This window comes from Artemia franciscana, chromosome 11, assembly GCF_032884065.1.
Source record: "Artemia franciscana chromosome 11, ASM3288406v1, whole genome shotgun sequence".
Taxonomy (NCBI): domain Eukaryota; kingdom Metazoa; phylum Arthropoda; class Branchiopoda; order Anostraca; family Artemiidae; genus Artemia; species Artemia franciscana.
In genome coordinates this window covers 38251009-38274369 of record NC_088873.1, presented here as the reverse complement: position 1 = coordinate 38274369, position 23361 = coordinate 38251009, and the positions used below count along the sequence as shown (strand labels likewise).

General features: G+C 34.4%; 1 protein-coding gene across 10 annotated transcripts in view; it reads left to right on the top strand.

The window, feature by feature from the left end:
* Positions 1–23361, top strand: part of LOC136033189 (protein MON2 homolog) — a 57711-nt gene extending 34350 nt beyond the window's left edge. For 2 of the 10 annotated variants that reach the window (XR_010618879.1, XR_010618883.1), the window contains 2 exons: positions 793–1037; positions 23143–23358. Coding sequence is in view for 2 of the 10 variants with exons in the window: in XM_065713894.1 (XP_065569966.1) it covers positions 793–876 (84 nt within the window). In the remaining 8 variants the exon portion in view is untranslated. Of the gene's footprint in view, positions 1–792; positions 3988–5624; positions 5874–23142 lie in introns of those variants that run through there. The other 8 variants (XR_010618885.1, XR_010618886.1, XR_010618881.1 and 5 more) reach the window with 7 other exon arrangements.

Genomic DNA, 23361 nt, shown 5'->3' with positions numbered 1-23361 from the left:
AGGTGTCTTATATATTTTCATAAGCTTTGCTAGATTTTGAGTTTCCTGAAACTCACCCATCCGCAAATATTAACCCATTTCTAAAACAAATAACTGCGTCCAGCCTGAATTGAATGAAAAAAGTTTTTTTTTACTTAAATTACGAAGATACATTAAAACCAAAAATGAACAGATATTATTTTTTATACGAAGGGGTTGCCCTCCTCCTCAATACCTTGCTCTTTACACTGAAGCTTTTAACGCTTTAAAAAAAAAGCTTCATGTTCTAATCACGGCCCTTGTGTTTCTGTGGCCATTCTTAAAAAAATAGAACAAACATTCAAACTTTAGCGTAAAGACCAAGGCAATGAGGAGGAGGGTAGTCCCTTCATTATACAGAATAATTTCTGTTCGTTTTAAGTTTTAATGTTGCTCCTTACTTTCAGTTAAAAAGCCTTTTTGTACATGTAATTTTTGATAGTTTTTCAAATAATGCCGGTAAATCTGGCTCTCCGTCCATGAAATATTCCCCTCTGTTCCATCTTCACTGAAGCTTTGAGTGAAATTCGGTGGAAGAGTAGCAGATGTAGCTGTGTTGACCTCGAGTGCCAAAGTGTTGTGATGAGCTGTTTATGGTAGTAGGAGTTCAAATTCTTACCCTAAGCAAGATTTCGATAAATAATACATTTCAGCCATGTTGTATAGTGCAGAAAATATAATTTAACAGGAAGTAGTTACTAAAACCCCTTTTTTCAGGGAAATTATATTGTACCATTTGAAAATTTACAATTAAACGTTTGTTTTCATTTTCAGTGTCTCGTTATATGTTTTAACTTGCATTTCAATCGTGGAACCAGACTGTCGCTAATACTGCGAGGGCCACAGTACGTCAGTTAGTTTCTCTTGTTTTCGAACGAGTTTTGTCGGAAGACAAGCCTACGGACAGCAGAGAACCGAGAGAAGATACCGAATCCAACTTGGAAGAATCGAAAGCATTAAAAGAGGTGTCACCGAAGAGTCTGCAGCCATTTGCTGGTGATGAATTTCTAATTTTTCAAGTAAACTCCTTTTTTCCTGCTTCAAAGGACATATTTTACTTTAAATAGTTGGCAAGTGTCCACAACGTTTAGACAATCATTAATACAAAAACAAGCATGTGACATCACACTTAGTGTATCTGAATTTTTTGTTGTACAATGACAGACTGTTGGTTTCTGATACTCATAACACAGTATATGTTTCTTTTTGTGTTCGGCATCCGACAGGTGCTTTGGCTGGTATTTCACTTTTCAAACAGTTCGTGGTAGCGAACTATAGTAAGAAGCAACCCGGCTCAATAGTAACCAAAACTCTAAAAAACGGAATTTTGATACCAATAAATACATCAAACGAATTGCATTTTAATGCTGATTTTAAATATGTAAGTTTCATCAAGTTTAGTCTTACCCATCAAAAGTTACAAGCCTGAGAAAAATTTTCCTTATTTTCGAAAATAGGGGGAAACACCCCCCTTCTTATCTTAACTATCGTCTAATCTTAACTATCGTCCATCAGATTCATTCATCATTAACACGATCAGATTCAGCATATAAGAGAACCTTACTGTAGAAGTTTCAAGCTCCTATCTACAAAAATGTGGAATTATATATTTTTTTCCAGAAGGCAGATCACTGATGCGTGTTTATTTTTTTTTCCCAGGGGTGATCGTATCGACTGAGTGGTTCTATAATGTCTCGAGAGGGCTCATTCTAACGGAAATGAAAAGTTCGAGTGCCCTTTATAAGTGACCAAAAATTGGAGGGCACCTAGGCCCCCTCCCAGGCTAATTATTTTCCCAAAGTCACCGGATCAAAGTTCTGAGATAGCCATTTAATTCATCATCGTCGAAAAACCTTATACGTATATTTTTGGGGACAAATTACTCCCCCACAGTCCCCGTGGGAGGGGCTACAAGTTACACACTTTGACCAGTGCTTACATATAGTAATGGTTATTGGGCATTGTACAGATATCTTCAGGGGTATTTTTTGGTTGGGGGAGGGATTGACAAGAGGGGGATGTGTTGGGGGAACTTTCCATGGAGGAATTTTTCATGGGGGAAAAATTTTCCGTGAACGGAGCGCAGGATTTTCTAGTATTATTTAAAAAAAAAAACAATGAAAAAATAAATATGTAAAACTTTTTTTCAACTAAAGTAAGGAGCAGCATCAAAACTTAAAACGAACAGAAATTTTTACACACATGAGGGGCTCACCTCCCCCTAATACCTCACTCTTTACACTAAAGTATTTTTAGTCATTTCAACTATTTACTCTACGGCCTTTGTAATTCAGGGGTCATTCGTAAGGAATTGGGACAAAATTTAACCTTAAGTGTAAAGAGCGAGGTACTGACGAGGGGATGAACCCCCTCATTTGCAAGTAATAAAAACATACGAATACAGAAGTTCGTTACTTAAGCTAACTCGTAAGTTACGCATATCTTTTACTAATGAAAACATTCGTAAGGAATTAAAAGTTCTAGTTGCCTTTTTAAGTAACCAAAACATTGACGGGCAACTAGGCCTCCTTCCCCGCTCCTTTTTTTCAAAATCATTCGATCAAAACTATGAGAAAACCATTTAGCCAAAAAAAAACAAATATGGAAACTTTGTTTTAATAATTCGTCTGCGGAGAGCCAAAATCAAAACATGCATTAATTCAAAAACGTATAGAAATTAAATAAAGAAAACAAGTTTTCTGACTGAAGGTAAGGAGCGACATTAAAACTTAAAACGAACAGAAATTACTTCGTATATGAAAGGGGTGGCTCCCTTCTCAACACCCTGCTCTTTACGCTAAAGTTTTTTACTGTTTTAAAAAGTAAAGTTGAGAGATAGAGTCAAAATTTTGCGTAAAGAGCGGGGTGTTGAGGAGGAAGCAGCCTCTTTCATATGCGTAGTAATTTCTGTCCGTTTTAAGTTTTAATGTCGCTCCTTACTTTCAATTAAAAAAACTTGTTTTTTTATTTAATAAGTTGTATGATCCATCCTTATCTGTAATAAGAAGGCCATATATAGAAGCATTTTAGTGCATAGGTGGACATGGTGGAGTCCTCTGCTCCTCCTTTCATGATCCTCCTTTCCCTCTCCTGCCTACTTTCCCTCTCGTACCGACCTCTTAAATTGACATGCGGAATTTCGTTCGGGAAAAGATCGTTGAGGGGTCAGTTAGAGAATGGTACGGTCTCAAATGTTTAATTGTTAATTATCAATATTAATACGCCTGAACGCCATTGCATCGATCCATATCTCAATCATTCACACCACGCTTCAGTCCATTTGACACATTGATCTTAGAATTCGCACGTCAACAACCGACTAGAATGGTACAAGTTGAAAGTAATGTTCTTGTAATTATGTCACCTGAATACAATATTTGGATAGGCCTCGATGTTTTAGGTTTTCTGCACGCTATGATCATCTGCTCTGTATAACGAGGACGGTGTATAATCAATATTGACTCAGTTTAGGCATTTCAAAAATATTAAATGATTAACGTCTTGTCATGTGTAAGATTAATTCCTAAATGATGCCTGAATCATCATGATATGAAAAAAGTAAAAAAAAAAATCATTATATATGGGAGGTACAATAAGATTAGATCTGTTTTTATTTTAGAAACGACTTTCACAAGCAATAATTGCCAAATTTACGCCTATTGTCAAATGAAAAATACAGTTTATAAGGTAAATTATTAATCTTAGTGACGCAAAACAGACGTAAAAGACACAAAAATACACAAAAAATTATGTCTCATCAAAAAAAATTATTTGACAAATAATTAGAGGAAAAATGAAAAAAAATGAAAAAAGATTATAAATGACAATTTATTTACTAATGATTAATGACTAATGAAATATTGCGGCTTATATTAGAATTCGTTGGCTCAAGTACTACAAACAGAAATTAGGGTAAAAAAACGAGCAAATCTAGAGGAGAAAGAAAATCGGCAAAAAAGTGAAATGTAAGTTTAAAAAAGAAAATTCATCGATCAGTTAAATTGAATAGGGACTAGAGAGATGAAGTTGGGCCCCAGGGACCTTCCTGGGATCCTTTTCTCTAGATTATAAACCCTTGCATGATTCTGTTTTTGAAAATGTGTATCGTGTCTATCCTTCTGCAAAATGCATCTATAGGTGTCTATAAGAATACGGCTATAACACGCATTTATATACTGTGTGAGTAACGTATCTTCATTAGGCTGTCAACATGGGACTTGCATTAAATAATTTAAAATTTTTATATCGCCAGCAATTCAGTTAAGACATATTAAGATAATTTAATATATATAAACTTTGGGCTGAAGACGGCCCTTGGACATAGGGCCAGAATATCCACTGAATTGAATTCCATTGTCTTGGAAGAAAAAAGGGAAAAATAAAATCATATATATATATATATATATATATATATATATATATATATATATATATATATATATATATATATATATATATATATATATATATATATATATATATATATATATATATATATATATATATATATATACTATTGATGTCTAATATTTATGATATTGTCCAAAGTGTAGCCACTGGCCGTTTTGGCCAGTGCCTTGACCCTGAGGCAGAGCATTGCTTGGGATACCCTTCCGAGACTGGACGAATTGAGGTCAGTAATTGCTGCCCAAGTGGTCAATCCAACACCAAATTCAAAAATTTCTAACGGCCATTTGTAAATGAAACTTCTGAACTGAAAGTTTCAATAACGATAAACGATATGACTATTATATTAATCTTAAGTGAAGAAACATGCTATAATGTGTTTGAGAATGCGTGTGTCGGACGATATGAGATGTGCCGAGCTTGGAATAAATTTTTTTTTTTTAAATTGGCGTTTATTTTTTAAGACAATTGTCTTTGATAATGAATTATTTTACTAAAAGAATAGTTGGTTTCATTGTAGCGCAATGGTAACCCTGAACTTGTTATCAGGAGTATCGTCAGCGACCTAAGAAACCGTAATTAATTAAGTTAGGGGAAATTGTTTTATAATTTTATCATGTTTTTTGTGATTTATTCTGATTTTTCACATGATGAGTTTCTTGTACTAGGGGTATTACTATTATCAGTTTGAAAATTATTTCTTTTGTAGCAATTTTGTATGTTAACAAATATAAAATCGAAGGTTAAGTCGGTAGTGAATGGTATTTTAGTGGGAATTCTGTGATTGGTTAGTGAACTGTGTTAGGGACTTGTGCAACCACCTCAACAAGTAGTGATCAAAATATATTTAGTAATTAAAATTAATCAATAAAAGAAACAAATTAGTAACATTGGATTTTCTAGTTACAACTCTTCTGTTGTAGGGCTAATATTATTTGTTTATCTGTTCTTGATAATACCTTGAAAAGTTAAAACCTGATCGAGAAATAAGAGAAATTTCTTCAAATATCAGTCTGTCTCTCTTTCTATTAAAGCCTTCAGCCAGATCATTGCGCGGTGACTTTAACTCAAAAGGGTAAAGATACATTTACCCTATAGAATTTTTTTTTAAAGAGAATCATTTTTTTTTAATGTCAAACATGAGTATAATAATATTTTTGTAGAGTTTGGGTCATGTTATTATCCATTGATTTTTTTAGAAATTGAATTCTCAATGCCCTATAAGAAAAGTCGAAAGCTGAATAGCAGTGATAGGGCCATGAAACACAAGAATCTGTCTCCATTTTGGGCTCATTGGAACCTGAATCACTTAATGATGAAGAAGATGGCGCTTCAGACTGGTTAGAGGAAATGGACCATATATAATATATATGGACCATATAATATATTCACCATATAAATATATTTTGAATGGAACATAGCATTGCAATGTAATGTGAAAACAGCAGGTTAATCTTGAAGCAAATTTCTTAGCCTCCAATCAGCAGTGGTTTAAACTTATTCAAAAGTCGACCATAGATTACTGAAGGCAAGTGATGATACACTGTATCATCACTTGCTATAGTGAAGTGGCTGAGTTGAATAATAGTTGAATCGAATGGTGCTGTATTTATTACCCCTATTCCTTATTTTCCCCCAAATATTCCCCCTTACGGACAGCTCCCCTTTGGAAAATTTTCCCAACGTTTAAAATTGAGCAGTCAAAGAAAAAGCATGACTAGTCACAGTTGCAATTGCTGCCACGTGCGCAACTAGTCACCGTTGGAATATTCACTTTTGCACGTAGTCGCAGTTTCAAATGTTTGAACTTGTAGTCGCAAGTAGTTGTGGTCACAGTCATAAGCAATAGCAGCTGCAAACAGTCACAGCCACAGGTAGTTGCAGTCGTAAATAGTCACAGTCATAAGCATTCATAGTCAGAAAGAGTTGTAGTTGCAGGAAATGGGGACCACAAGAAGTTGCAGTCAGAGTTGCATGTGGTCTCAGTCAGGGGTATAAGCAGTCGCAAACCTTCAGAGCTAGAAGTAGTCACAAGTGGTACCATTCACAAATAGTCATAGTCACAGCTATAAGGGGTCGTAGTCATTCAGAATTAGTCTTCGCAGCTATAACAAATAATCGTAGTCCTGATTAGTATCAGTCACAAGTAGTCACTGTCACAGTTACAAGAAGTCAGAGTTGCAGTCTCAAGTATTCGCAAAAGTATCAGTAGTTGCAAGTAGTCATAGTCAAAAATGTTCACAGTAGTAGCAGAAGTAGTGTTCAGAAGTGGTTGCGGTCGCAGTTGCAAGTAATCTGATTCACAAGTAGTCACAGTCACAAGCAGTTTGAAGTCACAGTTGCAGAGCTCTAATGCTAGTTTTGAAGCAGGCAGAAATGTCGTATGAAGAGCTACTGACAAAGTCTAAAATGCAAACTCTGGAAAAAAGAAGAGAGAAACCGCATGGATTTTGGAAGAAAATCTCTAATCTACCCAATCCACAAAACCCTTTTCCCCCCTCAATCCACAACAAAACGACTCCCGCGCAGGGTTGCGCTACCTGTTGAGAAACTTCAGCCGGTACGCTATGCCCACCAGCGGTTAGCAAAGAGCTTTATACCTAGTTTTGTGAAAATGTATAACGAAAGTCAGGAAGGTTGATTAGTGTTTTGTTTTCTTTGTTTTTGTCTTTTTTTTTGCGTCGCTTATTAATGAGACTATATTAAAGACATTTGGCAGTGCCATAAAAATTTCGGTGAAAATAAAAGTTCATCTATCTCTCTATCATGCGCGAGTAATCAAAGGCAAGGGTAGTCGTAGTTTTAGCTGTAGATGTAGCAGCACAAATAGTAGCACCAGTCTTGGTCATAGTCACAATTGCGGTAGTAGCAGCGGTAGTGATATTCGCAGTCGCAAGTAATCGTAGTCCCAAGTAATCGTAGTCCCAAGTAGTTGAACTCTTTGTCATAGATAGTTACGGCCATAATAAAAAATAATAGTAGTTGTAATTAAACGCAGCCACATGTAGTCACAAGTAGTCACAGTCAGAAGTAATCTTAGTCTCAAGTAGTTAAAGTCGCCAATAGTTGTGGTTGCAAGTAATTACAGCCAAAGCTTGGGCTTTTTTGCTGAATGTGGAGGGGTTGATGTACAAAATTCAAGTTCTGCTATTAAGGTTCAATTTTTGCTCATCAGCTTACAGTTTAGTTTTTCTGGCCAATATCTGGCCAATAATCAAAACACATATTTTGTGTTCTGATGGAAATTCGAAAACTCTCAGTGGTGTTATTCATCCTTCTAAAGAGGAGAGACACCGTGAATATGCTTTGACACAGAATTCCGTGATACAAGACAATAGCTGAAAATTTTATACAGCTGAAAAATACAATTGTGCACTCACTCTGTGTGAAAACATGAGAAACACCGAGTCTGACTGAGGATTTTGGAGATTTGACACGAAAATGATTAGCGATATCTGTATTTTTTTTTATTGTAGGCCTATTTCTTACTAAACGGGTAGTACTAACTGGGCTTCCGGCACAAATGACTTGGAGTCCAGTTTTCACGTGTCGTTAAAGGGACTTTCTGATTAGACACGAAAAAATCCTTCTACAAGGAGGACCATGGACAGGGCTGATTAACCCACATAGCCTATTAGGTTTTTCCCTTTCCTCATCGCGAACCTCTCCTATGTGCCCGTTCAAACTTTGGTGCCCGTTCGATTAGAAACTAAGAGTTTAAATACTTTTTTTATATGTCAAAAGTCGTTGGAGGCTAACCAGCCCATGTCCTAAAACTGATTTTAATACCTTGTGTTTATTTTTACCCCTTAAGATGTCTGATCGGCATTTTGAGGTACCTATTTTTTACTTTTTCTGTGCTGCTCAATTTTTCATATGGGGGAGTTTTCCATGGGGGAATTTTCGTGCGAAATTGACCAGTGGAATGAATTTTCGGGGGAGTGAAAAGCCAGCTCCCCACTGTATCCAATTATGCTTCTGTTTATACGAACTGCCATAATCTCTATTGGGACTGTTTGTATTATTGAAGCTTGTCGAAAATCCACTGATCAAAGCTCTTTTAAAATTACACAGATCATTTATTGCTTTCTGTCCATGTAAATTTCAAGAAGTGTTTTAGATTTTTGCACCACTCGATTCGGAATTTTAACTTCTCTTAAGTTTTGGGCTAATTTTATCGGACTAAACCAATGTGTAATTTGGCTTGTTTATTTTTTGGCGTTACATTCAAATTTTGAATAATCATAAATAGCCTTTTGGAACTTTTTTGCAATTTGTTTGGAACTTGGCCTAGGTAAAATTCTGGATAAAATTCTATTTTGGTGACTTCTTGCTATCTTGGAAAAGGGTTAGTTAAGGAAAAATGAAACTTTCGGGGATGTGTCTACAGGCTAAAGTAGACTATGTCCTGGTATTTTGAAGTACCTACCTTTACTCTCTCTCCCTCTAGAGGATCCTGATCTATGATGACCTTTAAAAATACATGTGTTATAAAATTGAAACTTCAATCCAGATGGAAAAAAAAAGATTTAAAATTCTATTTAAATTTGTCTCTATTTTGGAATATTACTGAGTTAGCTTAGGGGGATAGAACTCTGAGCAATGCACACATGAACACAAAAAAACATAAGAAAATTTGCAGGGTGTGCAAAGGCTTGGAACATTTCCTCTAATGCAGGTAGGAAACTGAAGTCTGAACATTAGGAAAAGCTTGCCTTGGATATCAAGGAAAACCCCAAAGCTTCCTGGAGACATGTTTCTGCTAAATATCCTAACCATCACACAATTCTTGACCTCAGACCAATTGGTAGGCTACCTATTGAAATTTTGACAAAACAACATTTTACCTTAATTTTCAGTTACTAGTTGCTTATTCTCTGCATTTAGTTCTGAAAATGCAATTCATGTTATTTGAGTAGAGTTTTGAGCCATATCAATGTTTTTTTTTTCAAAATTTAGGAAATGTATTTGCATATCTTTAAAACCTTATAAAATGGAATTGAGCAAAGTTATGAAGCTGAAAACAATTTTGTTGTACTTCAATTAAGCAGACAATCTATTTTGCAAGGTTTCACTTTTATAACACACATATTTTTAAAGGTCATCAAAGGTCAGGGCCCTCTAGAGGAAGGAGTGGAGGTAGTTGCTTCAAAATACCTTCCCAGGACATACTTTAGTCTGTAGATTCATCCCTGAAAGTTTCATTTTCCTAACCTAAACCCTTTCTGAGATAGCAAGAAGTCAAGTAACTACAATTTTACCAAATGTTGTATTGTCAAAATTACAATAGGTATAGGACCTGTCAAGTAAACAAGTTTGTAAGATTTAGAAACCAGAAGAGGGTTTACCTAAAAGCTTGGCAAAATCTACCCTGAGTATGTATTTAGTCCTTGATTCACTACTGAAAGTTTCATTTTCCTAACCTGAGCCCTATCCAAGATAGCAAAAAGTAGCTAAATTAGAATTTTAGGTGTAAATGTAGGCTATTACCATAGAGAATCTTTATCTTCACTTCTTTTGTTGTATTTCCAGTTTTTCAATCACATTACTAATATTCCAATTCCAGAATTTGTATGAGGGTATACAGACTGCATACAGTCTTTTCACCCCTTTGACTTCAAGATGGCACTAGCAATCCTTCTTTTTCATCTCTCTTCCCTTCTGTTTGGTTTGTGGGAAGTGTGAGTACTTGAGCTGCCTGTCCCCAGCAGTTTAAGGCCAAGAGGCCAGCTGGTACCAATATGGCTCTTCCTACTTGCTCTTGCTCTCTTCTGCACAGTAGATCTTCATTGATAAATTAGCTTGTTTTCCATTGTCTTTTTCATAATTTGGATCATCACCCTATAAATCGGCCTTTCAGTGTTAGGAGGTAGTTGTAAGATGATGATAGATTCAAACATTTCTTCAATCTTTAGTTTTTTACAAATTATCTTAATCTTATTAGTTTTGGGTGCAAGTAAATGGCAATCAAAAAATATGTGTTGGGGAGTTTCCTCTGTTGTTAAACACCACCTGCATAGTGGTGAATGATATAAATTCCATTGAAATCAGACAGAATTCAGAAAAAGATATCCTGATTTCAGTCTATAATACCACTGTGTGTCTTCTCTAGAGCAAAATGGGGAATTTCAAAATGGTAGACACTTTATTTGTCCACAGCATTTCATAATATCTTGTAGGTTCCCCAATTTTGATTCTGGTTGGGGCTCAATATTTGCTGCTTCATTTGCTAGCCTATGAGCAGTCACGTTATGAATCAGTCCTTTATGACTGATTCATAATAGCAGGAATATGCTGGAAGCAAACAAAAATACCACATTTATTTAATCTTTGTAGATCATCTCTTATTAATTTTAAATCTGAATAAGGAGCCTCATAATTTATTTTTCTTATTAATTGAATTGCAGAATTTGAATCTGTAAGGATTAACACATTCTTTGGCAAAAGGTTTAGTCTGGTCATAGTTTCAAGTGCTTTATATATAGCAAATAACTCTGCTGACAGAATTGAAGTTTGGGATGGAAGAGTTGCTGATATATTCAAGGAAACATGAGGAATACACACCCCTGCTCCTGCTCTTGATCCTTACTGAATTTGATTTTACTGAACCATCTGTGAAGGCTAGAATATGTTCAGGAAAGTGTGATGATATCTTATTAGCAAAGATTTGACAGACATACAGATCTGAATAATGTGACTTGTCTCTAGAAACTAACTGAAGATGACATTCAGGAGCCACCATTTCCCAAGGTGGAGATTTTGGAAAAGGGTAACTATCCACATGTTCACTTTTCCAGTTTGGGTAATCTTTTAGATAATGGCTAAAAGAAGATAGTAGGTGTTGAGGCTTAGCAGGATTTCCAAAATTGGAGGGAAAAACTGTATGAATTTTGCCATATGTTTGTATTTTTGTGAAGTAGCAGTTTCTCTGCATAGTAGCCCTGTCTTTCAGAGCAGGTAGTCCAGAGAGTTCTTTGAGCTTAACCACTGTAGTATGTTTGTGGAGCCCCAAAGCAATTCTGACGGCTGAATTTTGGAGTGTCTCAAGGGTATTGAATAAAGTAACCGGAATGTTTGTAAGAAATTGAATGCCATATTCCAATTTAGATTGAATATATGTTTTGTAAAAGTCAACAATCAACTTTGGTGAAGATCCCCATTTAGATCCTGCAAGTTGTTTCAGGATGGTTAGCTGTTTTAAAATTGTTATTCTCAACATCATTAAATATGGTTGCCACTTTAAACAAGAATCAAGAATCATGCCCAGTAGCCAAACTGAAGGCTCATAGACTATCTCACTCTCCTCTATCCTTAACGGTTTCGGAAGGGTTACTTGTCGTTTATGGAACACAATTGCTTTTGTTTTTGGTATAGAAATGGGCAGTCCAAAAGCTTTAGAAAACAGGCACACATCATATATGTCTTCCTGAATGATGTTTTGGAGTAAAGTTATATTCTTATGTCTGTTCCACACAAGAAGATCATCTTCTGATATATTCTGAAATATATAATGTAAATAAATGAGGGCTTATGACAGTTCCTTGTGGGAGACCATCTTCAACTTGATTTCTTACAGACAGTATTTCATTAATCTGTACTTGAAAAGAACAATCACATAATAAATCCCTTATAATTGAGATCACCAGAGGTGGAAAATTTTTATTATGCATAATTTCTTGTAACTTTTTGCGTTTTACATTCCCATATGCATCTGTCCAATCAAACAATACAGCAATACCAACTTCGCCCTCCTGTAAAGCATCTGTCATATCTGTTTCTATTCTGGTTATGTTGTCCATTGCACTATGACTCTTTCTAAAACCTGTCTGAGATTGGGGTATTATTTGATTTACCTCTGCACAACCATTCTAATCTCCTTAAAATCATTTGCTCAAATATTTTGCCCATTGTAGAGAGAACAGATATTGGTCTGTAAGATACAGGATCTTCTGGTGGTTTTCCAGGTTTGAGGATTGGGTAAATAAGTGCAATTTTCCAGGGCATAGGAAATTTCCCTTCTCTCCAAGCGTTATTACATACTTCCAGGAGTTTAGCTAAAAAAATGTCAGGTGTTTCAATCAACCACTTGATGTGTATCTGATCATATCCTGGGGCTAAATTTAAGTTGCATCTTTCAATAGCTGTCTATAACTCAGATAACTATAAAGGTAACACTAACAACTTCTTATGTTGTGCTACAGAAGGGAGGACAAATACAGGTGGATTTGGCAAAACAATGTCTAGAGGTTTTTTCATGAATGTATTTGCAAAAATATCAGCTGTTAGAAAATCAGAAGTTACTAGTTGACCCTGGTGTTTTATTTCATATTTGCAATCATCAAGTGTCATTCTCTTGCTTACGTGTTGGTGAATCTTAGATACTGCAGTTTGATGATCTATGTTAGTCATAAATTTTTCCCATGCCTCTCTTTTGGCCTGTAAACATGTTTTTTTTTACTTTTGCTGAGCTACGTTTATATTCAATTGTAGTGCTCATTGATGGATATCTTTGAAATGCCTTTTTTGCTATGTTCTTAGCTTCCACTGCAGTAGAGCATAGTTCATTCCACCAATTTTTAATTCTCTTATTGCCAGTTGGAGCCCAGGTGTTGGGGCTTGTCTTGGGAATTTCTATGTGAGCAGCATCCATCATAATTTTGATAAGTATTTTTACTTTATCATCAATTTGTGAAAAATCTTCAAGTAAATTATAATTGGCTTCTTGCAGGATTTGTCTGAACATTGGCCAATTACCTTTCTTGTGGATAAGCTTTCTTTTTCCAGGTTTAGTTTGGTGAGTCATATTAGAGATTGTACTCTTAATAGTGCAATGGTCACTTTGTAGATCTGTTAATCTACTAATTGAAACCTGGTCAACAGCAGCAGCAGGACCTAGTTGAATATCAATGGTTGAAATTTTTTTATTTTTTATATTATAATATGTTGGCAAATTATATGGTGTTAGAACTGCTATTTGATTATTTTCTAACAGTAATCTTTCAACATTTTTCCCAGCTCGGTTTGATTGTTCAATATCTTCCCAATGAGGGCTATGAGTATTTAGGTCACCAAAAAATAAAGGAGTTGTGACCCTCTGCTTCTGTTGATAAAATATTATATATATATCAGTATCCCCCTTTGGGTTATACATAGATTTAATTACTAAAGTGTCTCCTGAGCTTAAAGTGATTGATACTCCTACCACATCTATTTCATGGTCATGTTGCTTTAATGGTAATGGACAGTGAACTATTTTCTCAGCTATAAAAATGAGCACTCCACCCCCTTTTCTGCCAGAATCTCTATCTTTTCGATAGCATTTGTATCCTGGTATGGACACTTTTTTCAGATTATTTAAATGTGTTTCTTGGAGACAAATTACATCCACTTTTTCTTTATTAATATATGAGCAAAGTTCCATCATTTTTGTATTATTAAGTGAAAATGCGTTCCACTGTAACACTATCAGTTTATCTATATCACTAACAATGTTAATTAGTTGGGGGGTTTGTTTTCTAATCATTGGGGAGCTTGAATATTTTTGGCTGCATCAATAGCAATTAGTTTCTTAAATTCATCTCTAACTTCTTTCAGCAATGACTCTGGAAAGTGCTTTTCTAGTGTTTTCTCACATAGTTCGTTTTTCATTTGTGTGTCATAATTTGATGATCAAATAAGCTCCTGGGTAATAATAAATTTTGTCAAGTTTCTTAGTTGATTACCAACTAAGATTGTGGGTGTTGGAGGTTCGATGTTGCTTCTTTGAGGTTCATTACCCCTAATAGATAAGAATGTAGGTCTTTTGGGTTGAGAGGGGGATACACCTGCAGGAATTCTTCCTACTTTGTGGTCAAGTCTGTGGAAAGAAGGGCAAGCTATACTTATGGTTTGCTCACTAGTTGATAGGGAGTAGGTCTCATTGAAGTTGGTAGCAGGAATTTTTTTCCACACCCGCTGTGGTTGTTTTCTCAGCTCTTGGACTGGAGTTGGTCTCTTTGAAGGTGTATTGACAAAGTTTATATGAGGCTGACTAGGTTCTTTCCTCATAGCATTAGCAATTATGGGTACTGGTATTCTTTTCTCCTGAGCTATTTTTACAATGTGACTTCCTTGTTTGTATTTAGGACAAACATTTCTGTCATCAGAAAGATGTGAGCCTCCACAGTTCATACATTTTGTTGGGTTATGGCAGTTGCTCTCAGAGTGACCCCTTGATGTACAGTTTTTACAAACAACAGCAGTGGCAAATGGACAGAATTTTTGTGTGTGCCCTAGTTTCAAGTAGTGTTTGCTTTGTATGGGTTTTTCATCATAGAGTCTAAAGGCAACTCTTCAACCAAACAAGAATAAGTTTTCTGGTGAATAATCTCCTTCAAATGCACAAAGAACAGTTACTTGCTACTATCTCATTGTTTTCATTTCTTTTTTTTAGGCTTGTTATTGACTTCAGTGGGTAAGATAAAAGGGAACTATCAGTAAGACCTTCTTGGATGTCATTGTCTGTATATAAACTGGGTATATTATAAATGGCCAGTCTAGTTTCTTTTTGAATCAGTTGTTCTTTTGGCTTAGAAGTTACTTTCATATTACCAATATGTGTTAAGTCCAGCAGAGAGGTCAGACAGGCTGCATCATTGGCAAATATTTCAGCTTCTCCATTTCTGTTAATGAATAGGTTGAATTCCTTTCTTAACTTCTTGAAAATGTTCATCCTCAAAAAGTCAATATGTTTTTTTGGTTCAAATTATAGGGGTTTGAAACTGGTATTTTTCTGGACGGGTGAGATTACAACAGCAAACATTGGAATGGATAATTCATAACGGGGGTTGGAGCTGTTGACTCATCTGTTGGTACAGAAAGATTGGGACCATCAACCTTTCTCTTTTTTTATTCTTTTTCTTGAGTTTTTGAACTACTTGGAAGTCATCCCATGCCAGATGGTTCTCATCATCTGGTAATTGACAGTTTGGTTCACTCCACTGAGGTGAACCCACGGAAATCATTGTGCCATCACCAGATGTAGATGGTCTTGATGGCTGTCTAGCCGTGGCCTTTTCAGTTTTATCGTTTTCATTTTTTGCAGGCTTAGTGACTTGAGAAGGAGACATGGCATTATTACTCTTAGGCTTAGCATGGCTCCCCTCTAGATAGGGATCTGGTGGATCTGGCTTAGACATAAGTCTAGGAACTTCAAAATATCTGAAAGGCGTTAAACCTTTTAAATAAAGAAATGACAATAATTGAAGAAAAGATAAAGCTTTAGATACTCCACTGCCAAAGCAGTATAATTATCAAATATAATATTTGTAAATATATGTTTTCATATTTGTGTCTATTCTCCAAGTTTTGAAAATTCTTTATAAAACAAACACCCGAGAGCCATCTAGCTAATCTAACATAACCTAGTGCATCAATATATGCCTATTAATATTTTTTTGGTGTATGGTAGTGATTGTGTTTAACTTTATATGTAGACTATTTGAAAATGGGTAAATGGAGGCGAATCTATGTTTATTTTTCATTATTTTGTTAAAGAAATTATTCAACAGTGAAAGAAGCAATGATAAAGGTTCTCCCACTGCAAAATATGTCAACTTGATTATTTTCCATATTATAAAGTAAGACTTGTTTTCTTGACATGTCCCCTTATGTAGTGGAATGGTCATATATTTACACCAAATTTTACCTTGACTGCTATTAAATCTGGTTAATATTTAGTTATTTACCTCTTCTGAAGGAAACTTGCTAAACAATTAAATGCTTTTGGGTAAGATTCCAAGTACTTAAACAGCTAATCACCACTTAAAGTGTTGAATCAATATAAAATCTACATCATAATACCTAGAAATTGGGTAATTTTTTTTCTTTCTTCTTTAATTTAGCAATGAAGAAACTGAACACATCACTTGATGCTTTTTTTATGCTGTTTCCACATAGGTTATAATAATTGCTTCAGGGGCAAAGTCCCTTTTAAGCCCTTAAAAAGGCCTTAACAGATAACTTATATTGATAGAAATCTAGACAAGCTACTTTTGGCTATCTTAGAAAGAGGCTAGGTTGAGAAAATGAAACTTCCAGTAATGAATCCAGGGCCAAAAGTATACTTTGGGAAGGTATTGCTGGGCTACAATGTTACCCTCTCCTGATTTCTAAGGCTTAGAAGTTTGCCTACTTGACAGGTCTATACCAATTGGAATTGAAAAAAAAAAATATATACTTTAAGTTCTGGTTTTCAGTTTATTTTTCTGTGATTTTAGTTTTGAAAATACAATTCCTATTATCTGAGAAGAATTTTTAAGCCATATAAATGAATTGTTTTCTAAATTTAAGGAATATATTTTTAGATCTTTGAAACCTCATAAATTGGGATTAAACTATTCCATAGGTCTTGTATAGGACATTCAGACAGGTTTTTTTTAATTTTTAATTACCTATTTGATAACTGAATGAAGTGTGGCAAATAATAAATTCTATCTTTTGTTGTAACCTGTTATAGCACAGTGGATTGATGCTCTGCTTGGCAATATGGAGCCCAGGGTTCCATCCCTGCTGCAACAAGGGTGCTTGCTACTTGTCCCTGTAAAAACACCCAGCAACTGAAATGCCAATTCAACACCCAGTGCGCCAGCAATGGCTCTGGAGGATCTTTATCCTTTTTTTATTTTTATCTTTGTTTTGTGTCATTGAAATATAAACAAAAAGTAAAGGTCTTGTACAGGATAGAGAAAAATGCAAAATATCAAAATTAAAAGTTTACATTTAAAAGTCTGTGAAGTTTGAATATTTAAAACCTATTCAACCCTACATAGTTAATTTTGACAATCTTAAGTTAAATCTTAGCTTATTGTTTTTCATAATATACATGTACTTTAATAATGTTTTAACTTTCAAAAGTCAAGGTCTCATACACAACATTGAAAAAGTCTTGTACAGGACACTGAATTTTTTACATTACTAGTACCATTTAGCCAAAAATTATGTACATATATAAAAAATAACACTTTTAAATACAGTATGGATATTAATCCTACACATTTAAGTTTAAAATAACTAAATTCATAGGTTAAGTTTTCATATTTTAAAAGATTAACAGCAAGCAAACAGTTACAAATATGTAAGCAATTAATATCCACCAAATTAAATGAATATTACTTGATAATTTACATAGATAAATTTATTTAAGAATGAAATAGCAAAAATTATGATATAAGTATATATATAATATATAAATAAGTTGTATGTGTGTTATGTCTGTCTGTCTGTCTGTCCGCATATGACGTCTGAATTATTTCATCGTATACCAATTCAAAAACGAATGTATTCAAGCCCGGAGTAGCTGAGTAGGTAACGCGTTATGTTCCAGGTTCTAGGTCCGAGAGGTTGCAGGCTCGAACCTTGGCTAGGCAAAAAGTAAAAAAAAAAACTAAAAAGAAAAAACTAAAAAAAAAACTAAAAAAACTAAAATTATGGTAAAAACTACAAAAAAAAAACTAAAAAGAAAAAAAACCCAAAAACTAATAAAAAACTAAAAAAGGTAATAAACTAAAAAAACTGAAAAATAAAAAAAAATAAAAAAAGGAAAAAAACTGAAAAATAAAGGAGAAAAAACCTCAAGGGCAATCATTAGAATCATGAGGTATAACTAAAAAAAGCTAAAAAAAGGTAAAAACTAAAAAAAAGACCAATTCAAAAACGAATGTATATACAGACCGGGACACAAATGACGACCAGGACACAGGAAATATAAATGACGACCGGGACACTCAAAGAGACACACACAAATGACGACCGGGACACAGGGAATATAAATGACGACTGGGACACAGGGACACAACTACAACGGGGACGCCGGGGGGCACAGGGGGATATATAAATGACGACGGCGACACAGGGAATGTTCGATTAGCAATCACCATCAACATAGTTCAAGGGCAATCATTAGAATCATGAGGTATAGATCTGAATACGGATTGTTTTTCCCATGGACAATTATATGTTGCCTGTTCAAGAGTTGGTAAACCTGACAATCTATTTATATGCACAGACAATGGGACAGCGAAGAATGTTGTATATTCGCAAGTTTTACGTAGTTAAAAACATATATATATATATATATATATCTATCTATATTCATAGGTGGGACACAGCGACACAACTACAATGGCGCGTAACGACTTACGCGCGCGGGGGGGGCTTGGGAGGGGCGCGAAGCGCCCCCACCAACTACGTGTTGGGGTGGCGCGCGCCACCCCAACAGCTAGTATATATATATATACATATATATATATATATATATATATATATATATATATATATATATATATATATATATATATATATATATATATATATATGTGTGTGTCTTTGTTTGCAAACAAATATATTTTTCAATATGTGTTTGCAAATTTGTTAGAAACAGTTTCTCAAAAATATTTTACGTAAATTGCAAAGCAGCTGTTTTGAGTTTTAGTTTCACTTTTATTTTTATTTGAAAAACTTAGTTTTTCTTAGATTAATTTTTGCCTGTTTTTAGGTTCTAAAAATATGGACAATAAACCTTATAAAAAGTTTTTTTTCGCCCTGGCAAAGGAAATAATAAAGTTAACATGAGTTTTTTCTAAAATATGGGATCAAATATAGGTTTAATTTTACATCTCTCTCATAACCAGTAGGTAAAACGAATGTATTAAATATCCAGTCTGTGCCTGCTTTCACCATCCAATCTTGTCTAACTAGGCTATCCCTGTAGCACCATCAATCTTAATGTTTGATCCAATGGCTAAATTGACAGTTACTAAAAAATGGTCTTAGCTAGCCTTGATAAACTTGATGTTAACAAATCCAAGGGATCAGATACACTCAAGGCCTCTGAAGAATTGCTGAAATGTTCTCAGTTCTCCCCTGTGTAGACTCTTCCAGTTGTCCCTACAAACTAGAGAAATACTGTCTGATGAGAAACCATCCTATATCACACCAATCCACAAAATGCCCCAAAGATCAAGCAGAAAATTACCATTACTTCTGCAGTTGCATAGGTGCTCAAGAGGTTTTTCAACAGATCTCTAATTCAGCACTGGGAAAATTAACAACATTCTCACTTCCACTCAACATGGCTTCAGATCTTTAAGAACCACTGATACTAATCTAATACGGACATATGAGTATGTTACATCATTGTTGGATGAGGATTTACCTGTCAACATGGAGCTCCTGGACCTCTCAAAAGCATTTGACAGGGTTTATCATGAATTCCCTTTCAACAAACTAAAAATGGCAGCTGTTGATGATGGTATTATCAAGTGGATGCAAAGTTTCTTTTCAGAAAGAACACAAGTTGTAAGAGTTCATGACTCCCAAGGTGTCCCTCATTTCTCCTCTTCTGCAACTGTTTTAAGCAGCATTCCCCAGGGGACCATTCTTGGACCAAGTCTTTTCAACTCATTATACATTTCTTCTTGGGAATTGGGTTCATACATGGCTCCTTTATTTTAATAATGATAAATGCCATGTGATCTACTTTGGCATTCACAATACGCATAAGCAGTACCATCTTCAAGTAACCCCCTTTTGGCAGTCTCTGAAAAGAGATCTTGGAGTCATTGTTGATTGTCAATTTAAGCTCAGCATCCATGCAAAATGTTTACCATCAAATGCCCTCTTATATCTTGGAATGATCAGAAGAACTATCCCCAGCAGATGCCCAAGTGTGTCCATGAAGAACTTGAAGGATCTAGTTCACCTGGACCAAGAGGGAACTGTCCCTGGTGTCACCCTACTTCAAGAAGGACAAAGAAATGCTAGAAAGAGTTCAACAAAGAGCAACCAAAATGGTTGAAGGCCTCAAACAAATGCCACAAAAGAACATTTACATCACTTGAAACTTCTTACTCTTGGTTTGACCAAGATGGTTTCACCTAGCAAGTAATTAAAGCTTTTTATTGTAAAAAAAAATTGGTCTTGAAACATCTTTTGGGGTCATGCACTCTTTGTTATAATTTGTACAGGTCAAACCATTTAGCATGTCACCTAGCTTTGTGTCATTGCTTAGTTACTATGATAGTAATGAAGACTAAAAGTGACAATAAAGATACAACTTGTACATTCATAAAAGATATATTAAACATTAAATACTAGTTCTTTTAGGGTTGTAACAAGAAAAACAGAACAAAGAGATATAAATGCATAGAAAACGTTTCAAATGAGGGTTTTAAATATAGGCAATAAAGCATTAACTAATCTCTGTTTCTTTTTAACAATAGTGTTCTAATAAACAGTGTCAACTTTGATAAAATCTCAAAAATTTACAAAACAAAATTTTACTTTTCACAACAATGTAATGTATCTTTCCACTTTTAAGGGTCAATATATTTTACTAGAATTATATAATTCCCAATTTTATAAGAAAAAGTCTATTTCTTTATTTCTACTCCTGCCATATCTATTTATTAGATGGTCAATGCCTACCTCAATGTTTTGGTGAATGTTTATAATGGCTAGTCCTGTCAGTTTAGAGCTCTTATTAGTATTTCCTCTTCTATTCATCCTAAAATATTTGAATACAGACCAAAATTGTCATAAAAATATAAACTCTGATAAAGATGCATGTTACTAAGTGTCAAAAAATAAGTATACGAGTCAAAATCTCCTTAAAAAACAATTAATTATGTGTTTGTTATCTTTGCATTTTATAGGTATAGATTGGTCACTTAAAAATCTTGAGGCTTTTCAATATTCAACTCAAATGTTTAAATCTCAATATTTCTGTTGACCACAACATTTGAAATCTGATTCAGATTTAGTATTAAGTAAGAGAAGTTTCTAGTAAAAATTTTCATTTATAAACAACTAATTGCAGAAATATTATTGGATGGCATGTATCAAAATAAGTATTAAATTCCTCTTTGGTATATATAACAGTTTAGACAATTTTATGGACAAATATATACAACCACTATGTAAAAACATATATTTTGTGACTGGTTGGTATTGAGAATGTGAGAAATTCTGAAGTAATATTCTTGTTGCATTCTTTTTTGTTGGTTAACTCAAGTTGTGTGAGTTTCCACTTTTTATCAACATTTTATTAGTAAATGCTTGAAAAAAAATTGATGCCATTCCACTGATTCAAACTCAAAATTCAGAGACCATCTATACTATACGTCTATACTAGCTAGATAAAAAATAAGTATATAGTTATTTGCCTTCTTTTATATACAATTTTTTGAAAATCTATTCTTCTTAAATGATTACTCTGACCTTTTACTCATATACTTAGTTTTAAGTATATACTTATACAAACCTTTATTAAAGTTCTAAAGAGTATGCCCTTTATACTCTTTTGTACCCCAAGTACACAGTACTCGGGGTACTGTGTTTGATCTAAAACAAAAGATGGAACTCGAATATAAACGCCATCTTCTTGCCGTTTGGTACTCCTGTTAAACTTTTCTGAAAAGTAATAGTGAGTGGCAAAAAGTGATCAATTCTGCCAAGTTTCCAGATACAAGTTCTAGTGATATTATACCTTGTCCATCTTGGATTGAACATTATTCAAATATATTTTCAAAAGTTAATTATGCAGTGCATAAGCGTTTCTCACGTTTGCTGGGAAAAATTTGCCGTCACGTTTATGTCAGAGACATGTGATTCCAGTTGGTATTAACCAAGCGACATATAGCAATTGCAAATTCTGTCAGTCTGTCTGTCTGTCTGTCCTGGTTTTGCTATGGACCTTGAATGGTATTTTTTTTTCCTCACTTGACAAATTTTTGCAGAAATATATTTTTAAACTTTTGGTTACCATGGGCTTTTTGTGTTTTGGGGCCCCATCAAGGACTCAAAATGTTGTTTACCCCAGAAACAATTATTGAATTATGAAAGAAAAATTGATTGAAGAAAAAACGGGTTTAATGTCTATAAAGCAGTGAACAAAAATAAAGTATATAAACTACACTTTAACTAAAAAAATAAATAAAAATACTCTGAATATTTCGGCCCCACATCCAGGAGCCTCTCTCAGTGGAAAAAATTACAAACCAACAATTTAAGACTTTTTTTAAGACATCATAAGTAAAATGTCACGACAAATAAAACACCACAAAAAATATAAACAATAAAATAAATAAGAAACAAACATTATAAAACAAAACTCCTGCACTGACGGTAATAACTTTAGAATAAAACTAAAGCAATTGTATATAATGAAACTTTCCTCTTGCCACATTTGGTGTATAAATGGGAATCTATTAAAAATGAAAATTATTCATTTCACATTTCTTGTGAAGGTTGCTTTTTTTGTGTTGCAACAAAATAACTTGCTTTTTAGTCCCTTTAGGAGCTTCACTCAAAAAGATATCCATTGATTTGTTCACTTTTACTCTAACTAGGATTGTGGTAAAAAGGGAAAAATTACCTTTTACAAATTGGTTTTAATATTCTTTTCACTTGCAAGTTCAATTTAAATCCCAAAAGTGGACCCCATATTGACACTTGGGCATAATTCTGTATGACAACATTCTAGTTGAATGGCTATGCAGAGGAAAATATCTTAATGTTCTCAGGTGGAGGGAGGGGGGCTCACCATAATAAATGACCCAAAGGAAATGTACACACAGGTGTTTGACCATGAGATCTTGCATATGAGTCACTACACTATATTGAGTATAGTGAATGCTAAATCAAATGCAAATATTTTGTAATAATTTATGACTATTTTAGTTCCTGACCAATCAACATGAAATACGAAAGGTTTCGCGGTGATGTCTGGATGGACAGGGAGTCTGAGAAGTTCAGGAAGCTTTTTATTCGAGGTCTTGACTACAAAACTACAGAAGCTACACTAAAATCCCATTTTGAGCAATGGGGGGAAATTGTTGATGTTGCTGTAATGAGAGATCCAAAAAGGTAAATTACGTTTTATATCTGTTTTATCATAGC